Here is an 18316-nt window from a genome sequence, read left to right as displayed (position 1 = left end):
TGGCGAGTGACGGTCCACAGAGCTGGTTTATATAATAATTCCTCTGGGTCTCTGCATCGGTGTTCCTGTTGTGGAGAAGCGGCTTTCCATATAGTGCTCGTAAAAATTTGAACTTCTAAACAGCAGCAGCTCGTCTCTCAAGATCCCACTCCTTTTGCACCTTTTTGCTGTGAGTAAATTAAATCAGATTTTAGGTGATATTTTTTCTTAATTTTTGCACGTTGTAATGATTTTTCTTTTATTGTTTCGGAATTTTTCTTCTCTTTTTTTCCAAGTACCAAGAATCTTGGAGAGCATTCTTTGAAAACGTAGCGCTAGATCGGATTCCATGTGCACCTAAAATTCTCGTAGTAGACGCGTGTGTTACTGTTCTTTCGGTTCCCCGGGCGCAGCTTGAGTTATTGATTTGTGTTATTAATGAAGAAAGACGAAAATTCTTGAATCGCTTAAAACTGCATCTCATAGATTGTTCTTTTTAATGACATATTGAGGATTAAACGATGTTTTCCCCTTCGGCGCAGGTTGAGTTCTTGATTTGTGTTTTTCTTTAGATTACTTATAGTGTTTTTCTAGAGATGAAAATTTCTTGAAATGTTTAATTCTGAATCTGATATATTGTTCTTTGTTATGATATATTTAGTATTCTGTGTATATCTTGGAGCCATGGTTTTCTTCAGAAGCGTTGCGGTGCTTTCAAAGCTCCGTTCTCGTCTTGTAAGTGTGTTGGTTTCATCTTGATTGATTGGACTTTGTCACATACAAGATAGTTTGAATATATTAATCTCTTTGTCATCTTTATTTATCATCTGTTTGATGATTTTACTCAGTCATTGTCTGCGATTCTTGTTGGTTTCGTTTCCAGGGTCAGCAGTCCACTTCATTGGGTTCTGTCCGGTGGTTGCAAATCCAGAGCGCTTCACATCATGTGAGTTTAATATATTTCTCTATCTGATATGATTGAAGTTCCTACTTACGACATCAATTGCTTTTCCCGCTGCATGGTAGTTTTTATCTTGTTTGGTAGTAAGGAGCTTAGCGATGAGGACTATCGTTCGATTTTTATGATATTTGGGTGCTATTGATTTCTGAGTACGCCGGTCAATTCTCTCTCTCTCTCTCTCTCTCTTCCGGAATGGGTATATTCAGTATATAGATATATCATCAAGTAATAACAAATGAGTGTATGTTCTTGGGAGACTGATGTCCCTTGAGGACGGATTGATTAGTTGCTGCATACCATTATAACGTGGCCTTTGATTCTGCCAGTATATGCTTATTCTTTGTGGGAACCTTCTAAACCATTACACAGTTTGTCCCCATTGTGTAGCCTTTATCAGAAACTGGGATGCTCTTCCAGATAGCTCATAGTTGGTATGAAGCTTTTTGCAGAATGAATTCCAACTAGGTCATCTACTTCCTCTCTCACTTTTAATTTCATTGTTATCCAGCCTCCAATAGTGATCAACCAGTTCAACTTGCATTCTTATATATGCTAAATTATTTTTGTTGTGATGCTCATCATATGATTTCTGGGACTTAGGCAATTAACTGTTTCTTCTTGTGACTCCAAAATGCTCCATGTCTTCATTGTGATGATTTTACCCATTTGATCTAATGATGTATGATCTGATTCATGTTTTGTAATTTGCAGGATCTTCATTCGCAATTGAAGGATTTGATTCCAGAGCAACAGGTTTTTTTCTTGAAGCTTCTTCATGGTTAAAACTATATTTAGTTCCATACATTCTAACTTTGATTCAAACATTAGCCAACACTGCTTTCTGAGTTGTTCTAATTTTGATGCTGATATTGTACCTGATGATTTGGCACAATCTAGATCAGTCATGTTACAGATATTAATTTTCATTTTGTCGTGTAGTATAATTTGAATTGATACTTTTTGTGACAATGCTATGATGTTGATGTATCCTTTGCTTGTCCTACAAACTTGGTTGAGCACAGGGTTCTAGCAGATAAACAATTGGGATTTACCAACTTGATATAAATAATTTATATATGTGTCGGAATTTTATTGATTTCTCAACAAATTTATGCAATTTGCAGATATTGTAGCTCATGTATATATTGGAAGCAACAAGTTGTGTCTATGAGGATTTTTACATGGTTGTCAAACATCTGATTTTAATTTTTAATACTCTTTTCTATCTAAAAGAAGCTATTAGTAGGTTTATATTGTGGACACTCAATAAAGGAAAATCTTGCAAGCAAATCTTTGGTTATCTTCTGAAAATGCCTATAATCTTCATCGTGGTACTAATCCGCATAATTGGCAACACATATATTTGTTTTCGAAATTACTAATTTAGGCATTATAAAGATGCCATATGCCAGGTGCATGACATGTTCTTCTGATATATGGCTATGGCCCTTTTTTGGTATATGCGCGTTCTCTCTAATTTGGAGATGAGCATATGTGTTCAAGCACAACCTCTTGCAGGCATTAAACCACACATAACCCATGGATGTTGGCTGATTGCAATATATGTTGGTTTTCCACAGTGCACGGCAAAACTCCTTTAGATGAAAGTAACCATATCATGGGCTGTGCTTCATGCTATTCAGATGTATAGATTCTCTCATGAACTTAGTTAGGTTTCTTATTGTGTTACAGGAACGCTCGAAGAAACTGAAAGCAGAAAATGGAAAAGTTCAACTTGGAAACATCACTGTTGATATGGTATATTTATAAAAGATTCCAATTGATAGTCATTCTTTAGTGTGTTGAGTTGTTGATTTTATTTTATGAGTATATAATAATCCATATATGATAATTGTGCAACTAGTTTCATCAATTGTAACTTGCTTTTTCCTAGGTTATTGGTGGAATGAGAGGAATGACTGGGCTGCTGTGGGAGACATCTTTACTTGATCCAGATGAGGTGCATTTTCATGCTTTTTTTTTTATATGCCATATGATGCAGAATCACATTTTAACATGATTCTGGCTTGACAATACATTTTTCTTTTAAAAGCTTTGTGTTCTGCCCAGAGTTGGTAACTTAGACAATTCTTTTGTTTTCAGGGCATTAGGTTTAGGGGCCTCCCTATTCCTGAATGTCAGAAACTGCTGCCTGCTGCGAGTCCTGGGGGGGAGCCATTGCCTGAGGGTCTTCTGTGGCTTCTTTTGACTGGCAAGGTGATCATCTAGGTTGCTTACTTTATAGTGATGTGTTCCTGCTTCCTTGGAGCTTGTCTAAAAGATTGTGATAACTTGTGCTTTCTACAATTGGAGAGTATTCAATAGTTGCGCAAAAGGATTTTTGACAAATACTGATTAGGAGGAAAAGAAATTTAGGCCTTTGGTTCTTAGCATATTTGCTTTCCAAGATGGGTTTTATCAGGGATAGACTTGTTGCAGGCATTTCTATAACCGTAGATAAAAATTTTATCATGTTAACTTAAAATGATTTTTCAGATTGTCACTTGGTAGGCTTTCTTACATTACTATTTGGCATGACTCCTTGTGATATTGAATGCTTCCGTCTGACTCATGGGTGAAGAATGTAGCTGGTATTCTACTGGTGTTTACTGATTGAATCTATGAGTCCAGGATTTGTGCTTTATTCAGAAATATCAGGACATCTATGATGGCATTGATACTCAACAACATAATTTTGCTTTGTACCATGCCCCCATAATCTTGTGTGGTAACCAGAGGTTGTCATCAGAGATATGTGGGTTGATGAGTCAAATTCTACCACCATTCTCATGATTTAGGTCATGTACTGTTCTATCTTTTGACATTAAAGATGAATAACCTCTTATAATTGGTCATGCAATATAATAGCAGAGACATCACAATTTATGGAGTAAAGAATTATTTCACCCGGCATTGGTACTCATGCTTTTTGTTGCAAACTTTTATACATGTCAGTGATCATGAACTTCAAACATATTATCAAGAATCTTTCTGTCCAATGATATCGTATTTTACCTAGAAAACATGATTTATGAATTCACAACAATTTTGATAAAGGAGTCATCTGCATCTTTGGTTCACCTTAACATCTTTTTTGTCATTTTTTTAATATGAAGAACAAATAATTCTTCATGCATCGGGATTGAAAGTGTTGAAAGGAAGTGAATGGAAAAGATTATACTGTATTTTGCATTATCAACTTCATGAATACATGTCTATAAGTACACTAAAGTGGAAAGGCTATTATGGTAGCTTTACAATTGTATCTGTTGGGAGGTGATACATCGGTCGTACCGAAACACAAATCTTGTGGAGGCCCTTTCTTCCCAATGCTTGGTTCGATTGGCACATCCAATGACCTCGGTTCGAAACCCCAAACGACTGTCACGTTAGCCCATTAAAAGTAGCGGCTCGTCATAATGACTGTAAGAGGCCCCTCCATGGTCCTTTCATGTCATTCCATTTAATAATAAGGGGAGCCATGTATAATGTCACACCATCCTCAAAGCTTTCAATTGTCAACTCATTATATAAATGGAGATGGCCCCCACGTACTGTAAGGTGACAACACTCACCAACCTAAAGGACCAGGCATGCTGCTCAGGATTATATTGAGGGGTAAAAAATCTTTTACGACCTTCTCTCTCTCTCTGAGGTTCCCACCTTACCTATATAAAGAGATAAATGGGGACCCTTCAGGTATGCCTTCTATCTCTTCCATAAATTTTCGCTCTTTTTCATCTGCTGTGGAAAATCTGACTTGAGTGTCGGAGGGTCTTCACTGGAGCCAACTCCGGTGGGAGCTTTTCTTGCAAGTCTAGCCATCGTTGGCTCACCGGACGTTGCCTCGCTCCAGCACCTCCGGCCCAGGATGAATTTTAGCCGCAATAGATTGACACTAAAAGAAGGATGGCTTGCCCATTCTTAGGGAAGAGCATGCAACCTATTACAATGTCACCAAGAAGAGCATTTTTAGGTGTCTTAATGCCAAAACACGTCGGCCGATAGAAGCTCCAGTCAGGAGTCACGCTCTGCGGTGGCCTCACAACTTCCTCTATCGGCTCCCGAAAAAAACAAGGTAGTCCATGCCGTACAACTATCAAGCTCTGCCTCATTAAGTGAGAGATGCCCCACCCCCCTGCTTTCAAGCTCTCCTGGTTAGGCTTAAGAACGGTGGGTAAATACTTTAAGTCGGAAGGATGCAAGCTTATTCATAGAAAGGAGTGACCATTTTATTAAAGAAAGTTCATTGCGCTACCTCAATGGCATCAAGTCTCTAAAGATAAAAACTGAATATCCAGTCTTCGGAAGAAGCCTCCTCCCACTTTAGAACCCTCTTTCTCTTCCCATAGCTTCTTTTCTTTTCAAGTATGCATTAAAAGAAAAGAGAGAAAGAGAAAAGGGGAGAAGGTCTGCCAGAGATCAAAGGAAAAAATAAAAATACACAAGGGATTTTGAACTAATCATGATGTTCTCTCTTTTGTCTACACCCCATTATGATGGGACTCTACATCTACTTCATTATTTATTTAATGTCATCCCATAAATACCCTTTACTTCTTATCAGGATAGGGAAGGCTTCTTAAAAAAAATCCCGTAGGTGATCTGTGAGTTCATAAATGGTGCCGAACCCAACTGCTCGAGTGCTTCCTTATCCACGACCACAAATCAAATAGATCGGTTAACATCCCCCTAGGCACTCCTGCTTGAGTCCAATAAATGGAGGGCATGCAATCCGGATCGGAAGAGGAAGCAAGCTTCAAAAGACTTACATAAAATTTTTTGATAAGAGATCTTAAGCCCTCATTTTGTACTTTATTTTTTTTCTTCAGAAAAAGACTGCAGGCTTGTGAGCACCCAAATCATGGCCAAAGTCTCAGTTAAAATCAAGGCCGAAGCCGAAGTTAAAATCATGACCAAAGTTGAAGTCAAAATCAAGGTTGAGGCGAAGTTAAAATCAAGATCAACCCAAAGTCAGATCCAGACCTATCTGAAGCCCAAAATTAGACCAATCCAATCTAAAGCTGGATCCAGGCCGATTCGAAGTTGGATCCGATCGATCCGAAGTTGGATTTTGATCGATCCGAAGTCCAGAATCGGACCGATCTAAAGAGAAAACAAGCCCAAATCGAGGCAAAGCTTAAGCCCAAACGAGACAAAGAATAGGAAGGAGTCAAGCAAAACCCAAAGGCTCTCCAACAAAAATAACTTCTATGATAATAAGCATCCAAGCCCCTTCCACTATTTCATTTTTTGCAGAGCAACAGTCCTTGAGCACTTAGCAAAAGCTTAAATCTGAAGTTGAAGTGAGGACAACAACCCAAAGTCAGGCTCCTGGAGGCTAGGATAAAGCAAGCCAACTAAAGGCAAACCAGAATAATACGAATCTAATCACCTATCCTTTTCTTTTCACCAAAGCTCACTTAACTAGAAAGCCCAGTTAGAAGGTAGAGCTGGTCTGGCAAGTTCTCTTGTTTCTATGTGCAGATTAGCAAATCAAGACCTCGACAGCTAAGCAATGGAGGGCAATCTATTTGGACCCCCCGAAGGCGAACTTGTTATTCAACAAGTCAACGTCCTTGAAGACCTTAGCTGTCCGGGATGAAAGGACCTCGGCGACTAAGCAATGGGAGACAACCCATGTGGATCCCCTGAAGGCTGAATTGCTCTTTAGTAAGTCAATGCCACTGAAGATCTTAATCGATTAAGGTACGAAGACTCACTTTTCAGTGAAAAGCCGAAGCCATGCCAGCTGAGCCGAGTAGGCCAGAGTATGCCCCATGAGACGTAAGTTGAAATCCACTAGTCGAAGATCTCGGTAGCTAAGCAGTGGGGGGCAACCCATGCAGACCCCCCAAAGGCTAATTTGTTATTCAACAAGTCAACGCTCCCGAAGATCTTAGCTGTCCGAGATAGGAGGACTTCGGTGACTAAGCAGCAGGGAGCAACCCATGCGGACCCCCTGAAGGCCGAACTTTTTATTCAACAAGTCAATACCCCTGAAGATCTTAGTTGTCCGGGATGGGAGGACCTCAGCGACTAACCAGTGGGGGGCAACTCATGCGGAGTCTCCAAAAGTCAAATTTGGTTTTCGATAAGTCAACACCACTGAAGATTTTAGTCGTTCAAGATGTGAAGATCTCACTCTTCAGTGAGGGGCCAAAGACCCCATTCTTCAGTGAGGAACTAAAGGCCTCATTCTTCAGTTGGGGGGGGGGGGCGGTAGAAGACCTCATTGGTGCAAAATCTAAGCATATTTAAGTTTGAAATGCAACGACATATGGAAACTGAAGCAATGAATACAGACGAAGGTAAAAAATTTTAATTCAAAATATTTTGTTGATAACAGCATGATTATAGAAAAAGGGACCCCATGCGTCCGATGTGGACCATGATAAGGCCGCCTATGCGCAGATCTCCCGAGCAATCGTGCTTCTCCCATATGCACGAGCAATCCCGAGAACAGATCTAGCCTCTAATGGCGCCAAAGTCCGTTGCAAGGGGCCATCAGTACACAAAACACCACGGCACTTTTATACCCCATGATTTTTGATTGTATATTTTCTATCATGCATGCATTTTGGGTTATCCTCTGATCACTTGAACCTAGCACATGCAATAATTCCTCTTTTTGTCCCATCCATCTTTATCCCGTTAAAGCGGCACAATCAAATAAAAAAGTAAGAAAAAGCAAGAGGAAAGAGAAAAGGTGGTGGAAGAAGAAAGGGAAGGAAAGGAAACCCCTACGCATGCCCCTTAGCCGATGCCGAAGTCATCTACAGATAGTGCCAAGACCACTAAAAAGTGGGCCCCAGCTCGGGGAGGAAGAAAGAGAGCCTCGAGCCTCGAGCCTCATCCCGGGATGACATATCATAGTATTTGAATAGATTTTCATCCATGCACCGAGCATCAGGCTCGGATTGTGTACCAATTTTTCAATCAGGATTTCTCCATCCATGGTAGCTTAAGATAGAGAAAAAAGATCGGAGCATAAAAACTCCCTATGCACGTGCATCCTGGGACGGCACCAAAGCTACCTGAATGCCGAGGCTGCCCACCGCCATCGTTTCTTGTGCACGTTTCATGCCTCTAACAGTGCTGAAGCTAGTAACTTTGAAATCTTTGCATAATCGCCACGGCAGACCTGCTTTTTGTGAGCAAGCCCGACCAAAGCAGCCCTCCCATGAGCCGTCGCACTCTTCCGTGAGCAAGCCCCGAAGCCGAGTTACCCATCATGCATATGCCTCGGCATTTACCCTAGTCCACTCATACCTAGCACCAGCAATAATTTCGAGTTTTTTCCTGATTAATATAAAAAAAAATTATTTACCTAAATAATCTCATTTTAAACTTATTTATCGGAATGATGTAAAATGGGTAAAACGCCATTTTGAATGGCATTTTCCCATGGCCACGTACCCCCTATTTTCCACCATATTTTCCACGTAGAAAAAAAAAATTTAAAAACAAAAATGTCAAAATATATGGTGATTTTAAAAATGCCATTTGGGATGGCATTTTTAAAAACGCCATCCAAATGGCATTTTTAAAATCGCCATGTTTTTTGGCATTTTTTTCCCCATAAAAAAAGAAAAAATGTAAAAAATAAAAAAAATAAAAAAATTAAATTTATAAAAAAAATTTATAAAAAAAAATAAGAGCCAAATAAAAATTATAATTTTTAATTTAAAAAAATAAAAATTTTAATTTTAATTCAAATAAAAATTATCATTTCAAATTATTTTCCCATTTCAAATTATTTTTTTAAAAAAAGATATGTCAAAAAAAATAAAAAATAAAAAAATGCCCTTAAAGAGCAAAATATTAAAAAATTGTGAAAAAATAAAAATTATAATTTTTAATTTAAAAAAATAAATAAAATTTTACTTTTTTTTCACTTTTCGTATGGCATTTTTTTCTTTTATTTTTTTTGAATTCAAATTAAAATTTTAATATTTGTTATAACTTGAAATTATAATTTTTTTTTTTCTCATTTTTACATTTTTTCTATTTTATAAATTTTTTTTGAGATTTTTTTTATTTGTTTGAAATTTTTTTAAAAAAATTAATTTGAAATGGGAAAAGTAATTTGAAATGATGTCTTTTATTTTAATTAAAATTAAAAATTTTATATGCTAATAAATTTAAAATTATAATTTTTATTTTTTTATTTTTTTAAATTTTGGCCTCTTTTACGGCACTTTTAAATTTTAAATTTTTGGCACTTTTAAATTTTCCTAAAAAAATGGAAAAAAATAGCCAAAAATAAAAATTTAATTTTAAATTTTTTAAAAAATAAAAATTATGATTGTGATAAAATAAAAATTAATTTTTTATTTCAAATTATCTTTTCAAATTATCTTTTTAAAAAAATATATGAAAAAAATTATTATAAAAAAAAAATAAAAATATCATAATTGAAAAATTAAAAAGAAATAAAAATTATAATTCAAAATTTTAAGAAAATAAAAATTTTAATCTTAATTCAAATAAAATCATCATTTCAAATTACAATTTTTTTTCAAATTAATTTTTTTAAAAAAATATCACAAAAGAAGAAAAAATTTAAAAAAAATTAAAAAAAATAAAAATATCAATTTTAATGTATTTTAAAAAATAAAATTTAAAATTTTAATTAAAATAAAAAAATAATTTTAAATTATTTTCTTCATTCAAAATTTATTTTTTAAAAAAATATCTAAAAAAAATCTTAAAAAATTTAAAAAATAAAGAATACCAGAAAAAAATAAAAAAATGAGAAAAAATATAAATTATATTTTGAATATAAAAGAATAAAAATTTTAATTTTAATTCAAATAAAAACCATCATTTCAAATTACTTTTCCCATTTCAAATTAATTTTTTTGAAAAATATGTAAAAAAATAAAAATAAAAAAATAACATAAAAAGATAAAATATTTTAAAAAATAAAAAAATAAAAATTATATTTTTTAATTAAAAAAATTAATTTTTTTGAAATAAAAAATATCATTTCAAATTATTTTTTCATTTCAAATTATTTTTTTTAAAAAATATTCCAAACAAAAAAGTAAAAAATGAGAAAAAAATGAGAAAATATCCCGCACTTGAAATAACTTTTACATAACTTTACGTTATAATTTCTATAGCCCTTTTAGCATAACTTTTTTCCTCCTAATGTTCTGAGACACATTCAAGTATGTGTATCCATATCCACAAAGCATAATATCCGATCACTTGAAATTAAATAATATAAAATAAAATTAATATTTAATAATATTAAATAAAATAAAAATATCAAGCATACAAAAAATAGTACAATAAATGTTAAAAAATACTAAGTAAAATCTAAAAAAGACTAAGTCCCACAAGGACATCGTGGTGCCCGTGGTCGCTTGGACCTTCTCAGGAAGGTCCTCGCCGGCTGCTCCTGCTCCTGCTGCGATGGCTCCTCCCTTATATCAGTGGAGGAGGTCTGCTGGTCATGCTGCTCAGGAATAACTGATGCTATCGGATTATCTACGGACTGAACGACCCGCTCAACCCTCTCATCTGGATACACGGATGGGCCTAAAAGAAAGTATCATACTCATGTGGCTAACTGGTACCCGGTGATGTCATCTGGGAGATGTAGGAAGAAGAAGGTGCTGCCATCTGTGGATCAAAAGGTGGTGGCATCTGTGCAGCATCTAATGATGACATCTGCGGAATATGCGGTGATGGCATATGTGGAACATATGGTGACGGCGTATATCTCATATCTGACGCATCGCTGCTCCATACCAAGGCACACAGCTATATGGATCAACATCAATCGCCACTAATGTTCCAGAACTTGTTCTCTTTATCTCATGCAGTATTCGAATCCGTTCGTCCTCATCAGTCGTAGATAAAGTACGACGAGCATCCAACACAAGACCCAACATAGAATCAGTCTACAAAATAAAAATAAAACAGTCAATATACTGTAAAATATAAAATAAAAATATAACACAAATAACATAAACTAATTTTTGTAATCTTACCGAAAGACGCACAGCAGAACTCTCGCCCTCGTATCCAGGAACTGCATACCGAGACTGTCCAATGACTCGCACTGTAATACTAAAAAATCAAGTCATGTATCATCGGTATATGAACGACCTCTCAAAATGGGATCACCATGAACAATGTGATCTCGGTGCATCCCAAATATCGATATATGCTGCATGTCTGATACACCAGTCAATACGAGCTCTACCTCGTCGATCAATACGATGAAGTCCCTGGCTGGTATCAAACTACTTTGGGATGTCCTGAATCTGACCAAACTACCGCAGGACACGATCGAAAAGATGCCACTCTACCACATCAAAACAAATAAGTGGCATCATAGTAGTCCATATGTCATGTCCAACTGTACACATCTGCGGTAATATAGCCAATATCTCATTTGTATATGGCTCCCACAAAAACTGATAGAGTTAAAATAAAAAAAATTAGTAAGCTAAAATTTTAATAGATTATGATAACTGTAAAATGATATTTGTAAAAAATTTAAAATTTATCCGTCTATATATATCAACTAATGTATCCAACTGGCACTATAAACCCGTGCCACTCTCGTCGATACGTGATGAACGTTGAATGCAACGTTCCATCTGTTTCACAATCTACTCATGTTAAATAAATTTTATCGAATTTAAAATAGTAAGTTTCAAATAATAAAAATAATATTTTTATACCTATATCCCAATGGTCCGTCTAGTCTGAATGGAACATCAGGATCATGCTGCTCTGATGGCATCTCGAGCAACTGGCATCGTAATGGACTGATAGTCGGCATACGCTCCCATACCCAAATCTGTAAATTTCAAAAAAATCATACATGATATACCCAATGTGAAATATGAATATTAAAAATAAAAACTCGAAATTGACATACCTGTACTAACACAAGATAACTACAATCTCGCTCTGATCAGCATAAGAACCCCGACACATAACTCTGTATAGGCAAGCTAGTACTGCACTGCCCCAACTGAGTCTACGAGTGAAGTCTAAATCCTCTAATAATGACAAAAACATCAATTTCATCTTATTCGATGAAGTATCGGGTAACAGGACACCACCTAACAACCGTAGCACCTGACCCCTAACATATTGCTGCACCATCTCCTCTGGTGCATCATCCGTAATATGAAAATGTCGATAACGATCATCCAAACATTCATTCCTGAGTCATGAATGATCGAAAAAATGTACGTCGGGCTCAAACCCTAGCAATCGCAAGCACAAAGCCTGCCACTCTGGAATGGTAAGCGTGGGATCAACTCCAGTAATTGGATCGCCATCAACTGGTAGTCCAGTAAGGATGCTAACATCCTGTAAAGTGATGGTCGCCTCACCAAATGGAAGATGAAATATGTGTGTCTCTGAACGTCATCTCTCAAGCAAAGTAGTAATAAGACCAACGTCCATCTGTATAGACCGATCCGATATACTCCATAGAATCCAAGATATCGTAAATAATCCAGCACTCTATGTGGGATATCCTCTATCCTCCAGAAGTCAGCATCGGATCGTCGTAGACGAAGGTGTCTGGGCTCCTGCAATAAAATATAATAATTAGATAATGTATATAATTTTTTAAAAAAAATTAAATAGTAAATAGGATTTGAATGCTACGCCGCCATCTAAAATAGTCTATGATCGATGGTGCTCCTGCAGTGTAAGAATACTGCTGTCTCGAGGACCGGGGTACCACGGATCGTAAGCCATAATACGCTAATGAATCTAAAATAATGATATTATCACAAGTGTATTAAAAAATAAAAATATGATATGATACCATTCATTTTATGAGAAATATATTTTAAATACAATATTGTCACACAATACAACTTAAACACAAAATTCAGTTCATCTCACAGAAATACATAAAACAATGACGAAAATACATCTTCAGAGCCTTTAATTTCTTCCACTGCTTGAAGTTGAAGTGTGTTGAAGTATCCTAGGACAGCAGCGGCGGTCATGACCCTGTTCCTTACAAATACCACAGTGGTTCTTACTTCTTATTTGCCTATCATCCATCTCATTTCGTAGTCCTGTTGACTTTGGTCTACCTTTCGGCTTGGGTCTCAAACGATGATGCTCAGGAATACATTTGAACATACGTATATGCATCCAATAATCTTCATGTGGTAATGGATTAAAGTCACCACTCCAAGCATTCATATATGCTGTAATTGTATATGCATTATCTACAAAACCACTAAAATGTACAGCAATTTCTTGACACATAGCTAAAACGTGTGAACATGGATATTTATACATGCTCCACTTTCCACAAGAAATTTTCTTTCAACTAAAGTAACAGTATGAAAATTTTCTCCATCTCGTAACCCTGCGCTTGCTCTCCTCGTAAGCACTTCATATATACCTCTTTGAAGGTTGAATGCTGTTACTCGGTGCTGGTTAGCTTTAACTTGATCTTCAGCAATCTTAATTGCAATATGAGGAGTAAAAAGATTATTTGAATTCTCCTCTACATATCTCAAAGCTTGGACATGCCTTGTATTGAAGTATTTCACAAGACGATAAAATATCATTTGAACACAAGCTGTAATTGGTACATTTCTAGCTCCTCGTAAAATACTGTTAAAAATTTTCGACAAATTTATAGTTAAGACACCATAGTGCAGGCCATCATCATGTGCCAACGTCCACTTCTCCTTTTCTATCTCAGACAACCAGCTCCAAGCCTCTTCATTCATTGTTCTGATCTTACCCATGATAAAGTTGAACTTGCGTACTTGATGAGCGCTTCCTGCTTGCCATACTGTTCTTTTCAGTTGTACATTTTTAAAATGAGTGTTGAAATTACCGCATATATATCTTAAGCAGTATCGGTGATAGACATATGGTGGACTCCATCCAATAGACTCATCTGCGATGGCATTTAATATACCTGAATGCCTGTCAGAAATTAAGTATATTCCATTTCTATCTTTGACGATATGTGTTCTGAGCTGGAAAAGAAACCAACTCCAACTTGCAGTCATCTCCTCATCCACAATTGCATATGCTAATGAAAATATCCCATTCTCTGTATCAATTCCTATGGCAATTAACATCTTACCTTTAAACTTTCCATACAAGTGCATGCCATCAATGCTGATTACAGGACGGCAGTGTGTAAAATCCTAGATAGATGGTTTGAAAGCCCAGAAAATATAATTTAAAACTTGGACATTGGAATTCACAGCTTGAAAAAAATTTCATGAAACAACTGTACCGGGATTTGTATGTTGAAGTGCAGCCATATAATAAGATAATTTAGCATAAGACGGCTCCCATTCTCCATAAATATCAACCAATACCTTCTGCTTTCCACATCATGCTTTCCTCTATGATACTGTATATTGAAATTGATCATTAACGGCTGCCACAATAGCTTCAACTTTGACACCATGATCTTTTTCAACAATATGTTGGACTAGTGTGCCAATCATCCTTCCACTGACATATTTGTGGTCTCAACTCAACCCCGTAAACAAACAAGTGTGAGGACCCTTATATTTTGTGATTTGAAAATATCCATATTTTTTCAATAATGCAGCACGAAGCCTCCATTTACAATTTTGAGCATTATCTGATGATGTGCATCGTACGGACCATAATTTCGAATGCGACTGAACTACATTGTATGTCTGATGCTTCATAATGTGATAAAGATCAACAGATCTCCTTACATAATCTTTATTCTCAAACATGAAACTTTAGAAAATTCAGTCATCGAGGAGTCCCAAAACTGACAGTCAGAGTTCAATCTTCGAGTAGCACTAACACAACCACCATCATCTAAATTTATATTGTTAAAAAATTATGGGGGTTTGTGCAAACGAAGTTGACGTTCTCTCACATTAATATTAGCCTGAACATCTTCATCATCATTCTCATCTTCACCATCATTATCATTACTGCTACTGTCCTCATCCGTCCAATAGTCTTCATCTCCGCTTTCATCTGACTCAAAGTCTAGATTATCAGAATTTATTCCACCGACTATCCAGTCATCGTTCCCTATATGAGTGTCGTTTTCCGCACTTTCCACTACTTCTAGCAAAGGAGAGTCACCATAGCAGAAGACACAGGAGAAGTCACCATAGGACTCTAAATAATTAGACAACTAGGGCCGGCAGTAGTGGAATGTTGTTCTGCAAATACGGCCTCAACACTATCGGTTTGCACCATAGAAGTTACGAAAGGTGAGGAAGGCCCAACATTATTGTCCGCTTGAGTTAAAAGCCGACTATAGTATCCAAAGCTCGGTACATCTTTCTTTTCAATATATAATTCTAAAAATTAATATTCTGCATATTTCAAAGAAAAGGTCAGCATTTCTTCGACATCTTCATCGTCATCAATTGGAACTGAGATATAATTACTCTGCATTAACTATCCCGACAGATTAGGAGATTTTCATTTCAATTTTATTTCATATTTTTCTTTGTCTACAGGAATACTGCTGTATAAATGGTCCAATAATTCTTGACGTAATAATGATGACGATACTCTAATCATCCGATTTGCAGGGTGACTGTACTGCACACCAGTTTCATTATTCTGTATCATGCCATCATAATACAATAGTATACGAACTCGAGTACTGGCCATTTTTTTGGAGAAACCTATGACAAAATCAAAATCAAAATATTTAGTATTACTAATTATTTTATCGTTTCAAAAGATTTACATGATAAATGCATCATATCATCAACAAATAGATACAGATAGATCATATCCCATTCGGAAATTGCATTAATTCTATAGGTTAATTACATTAATCAAATGATACGCAAAAGGGATCGAAAAAATTTTGACAGCATTTTCCTTAGTTCTCCCCACACGACTGAAAATGTGTGAGGAGAACTAAAGAAAAATACTGTCCGAAATTTCTCTCGAACTCTCCGCATATCATTCGAATAATGTAATTACCTATAGAATTAAATGCAATTTCAAACTGTCCAAACTAGACAATCAATTGACCAATGTATATATTTTACGGTATCCGTACAAAAATATATAATCAAATATATATTTTATACGGATATCGTAGAATATCTTACATTACTCAACTGACAGGTCTACATTTTCATGAAATGCTTAAAATTTTTAAATTATGATCGAATCGAATTTTAAAATAAATCTTAATCTAATGAGATAAAATAAAAATAAAAAATAAAAAATAATGAGATAAAAATAAAAATTAAAAAGACTGAAATAGAAGGGTGCCGCAGAGCTGCACGGACCCGCCGCCGGAGGGCCGCCGGGGCCCGCCGTCGTGGATCGAAAGAGAAGGGTGCCGTAGGGCCGCATGGACCCGCCGCCAAGGGCTGCTGGGGCCTGCCAGGGCCCGCCGTCATGGATCGAAAGAGAAGGGCGCCGCAAGGCCGCACGGGGCGCGCGGCCCGCCTTCGGCCCTCTGACACCGACGGCCAAGGAAAAGGAAGGAGAGAGAGAGGAAAGAGAGAGAGAGGAAGAGGGAGAGGAGGGGCCGGCCAAGGGAAGGGGATCACGGGGGGCCGTCGTCGGGGTGCGTGGGCCGCCGCCGACCATCTGTCGCCAGCGGCCAAGGAAAAAGAGGGAGAGAGAGAGGAAGAGAGAGAGAGAGATAGAGGGAGAGGAGGGAGCCCGCCAAGGGAAGGGGAGGGTCGGGGCCCGTCGTCACGGTGCGCGGCCGCGGCCCTCTGACGCCGGCGGACAAGGAAAAAGAGGAGAGGGAGAGAGAGAGAGGAAGAGGGAGAGGAGGGGCCGGCCAAGGGAAGGGGACCGCGGGGGCCGCTGTCGGGGTGTGTGGGCCACCGCCGGCCGTCTGTCGCTAGCGGCCAAGGAAAAAGAGGGAGAGAGAGGAAGAGAGAGGAGGGGCCGGCCAAGGGAAGGGGAGGGTTGGGGCCGGGGTGCGCGGCTCGCTGCCGGCCCTCTGACGCCGGCGGCCAAGGAAAAAGAGGGAGAGAGAGAGGAAGAGAGAGAGAGGAAGAGGGAGAGGAGGGGCCGGCCAAGGAAGGGACCGCGGGGGGCCACCGTCAGGGCCGTCGCCGGCCTTCTATCGCCGGTAGCCAAGGAAAAAGAGGGAGAGAGAGAGAGGAAGAGGGAGAGGAGGGGGTCGGCCAAGGGAAGGGGAGGGCCGGGGCCCACCATCGGGGCACGCGGCCCACCGCCGGGGTGTGCGGCCCGCCGTCGGCCCTCTGACGTCGGCGGCCAAGGAAAAAGAGGGAGAGAGAGAGGAAGAGGGAGAGGAGGGGCCGGCCAAGGGAAGGGGACCATGGAGGCCGCCGCCGGGGCGCGTGGGCCACCGCCGGTCGTCTGTCGCCGGCGGCCAAGGAAAAAGAGGGAGAGAGAGAGGAAGAGAGAGAGAGAGGAAGAGGTAGAGGAGGGGGCCGGCCAAGGGAAGGGGAGGGCTGGGGCCCGCCGTCGGGGCGCGCGGCCCGCCACCGGCCCTCTGACGTCGGCGGCCAAGGAAAAAGAGGGAGAGAGAGAGAGGGAGAGGGAGAGGAGGGGCCGGCCAAGGGAAGGGGACCGCGGGGGGCCGCCGTCGGGGTGCGTGGGCCGCCGTCGGTCGTCTGTCATCGGTGGCCAAGGAAAAAGAGGGAGAGAGAGAGGAAGAGGGAGAGGAGGGGGCCAGCCAAGGGAAGGGGAGGGTCGGGGCCCGTCATCGGGGCGCGCGCGGCCCGCCGCCGGCCCTATAATGCCGGCAGCCAACAAAAAAGAGGGAGAGAGAGGAAGGGGGAGAGAAGAGGGAGAGAGAGAGGGAGAGGGAGAGAGAGAAGAAGAGAAAAGAGAGAGGAGACAGCTCACCGCCGTCGGGAGCTCGCCGTCGTACCGCCGGAGAGGAGAAAACATCGAAGATTGTCAGAGAAGAGAGAGAAGGGAAAAGAAGGAGAAGAAGAGGGAGGAGAGGGAGAAAACGTCTTCCCTTTGGCGTTTTCTCTTTTTTTTTTTTTTTTAATGATTTTTTTTAAATTTTTTTAGTTATTTTTATGTAATTTTTTAATAAATAAAATTAATTAAAAATAGAGATAGTAATTTAAATGATAATTTCTTATTTGAATTAAAGTTAAAATTTTTTTATTTATAATTATAATTTTTATTTTTTTACCATTTTTTTCCCTTTTATTCACTTCTTTTATGGCATTTTTTTTAGAATTCAAGTTAAAATTTTTATATTTTTAAATTATAATTTTAATTTTCTCCCATTTTTATCTTTTTGGCATTTTTTAGGTATTTTTTCTTTTATTTAGAATATTTTTTAAAAAATTAAATTAAATTAATTTAGTTATTTGAAATGATATTTTTTATTTGAATTATAATTAAAATTTTTATTTCTTAAAATTTAAAATTATAAATTTTATT

The 18316-nt window shown here is 38.2% G+C and overlaps 1 protein-coding gene across 1 annotated transcript in view; it reads left to right on the top strand.

Moving 5' to 3' along the window:
* LOC105039446 (citrate synthase, mitochondrial) overlaps positions 1-18316 on the top strand; it is a 42017-nt gene continuing 23701 nt past the window's right edge. Inside the window, 7 exon segments of the mRNA XM_010915590.4 lie at positions 1-169; positions 641-714; positions 863-925; positions 1652-1693; positions 2633-2698; positions 2835-2900; positions 3044-3157. Of these exon segments, the coding sequence (XP_010913892.2) occupies positions 664-714; positions 863-925; positions 1652-1693; positions 2633-2698; positions 2835-2900; positions 3044-3157 (402 nt within the window). The 5' untranslated portion in view covers positions 1-169; positions 641-663.

This window comes from Elaeis guineensis, chromosome 1 (genome assembly GCF_000442705.2).
Source record: "Elaeis guineensis isolate ETL-2024a chromosome 1, EG11, whole genome shotgun sequence".
NCBI classification, from domain to species: domain Eukaryota; kingdom Viridiplantae; phylum Streptophyta; class Magnoliopsida; order Arecales; family Arecaceae; genus Elaeis; species Elaeis guineensis.
The sequence above is the reverse complement of the archived record's forward strand: the minus strand, read 5'-3'. Positions and strand labels throughout refer to the sequence as shown.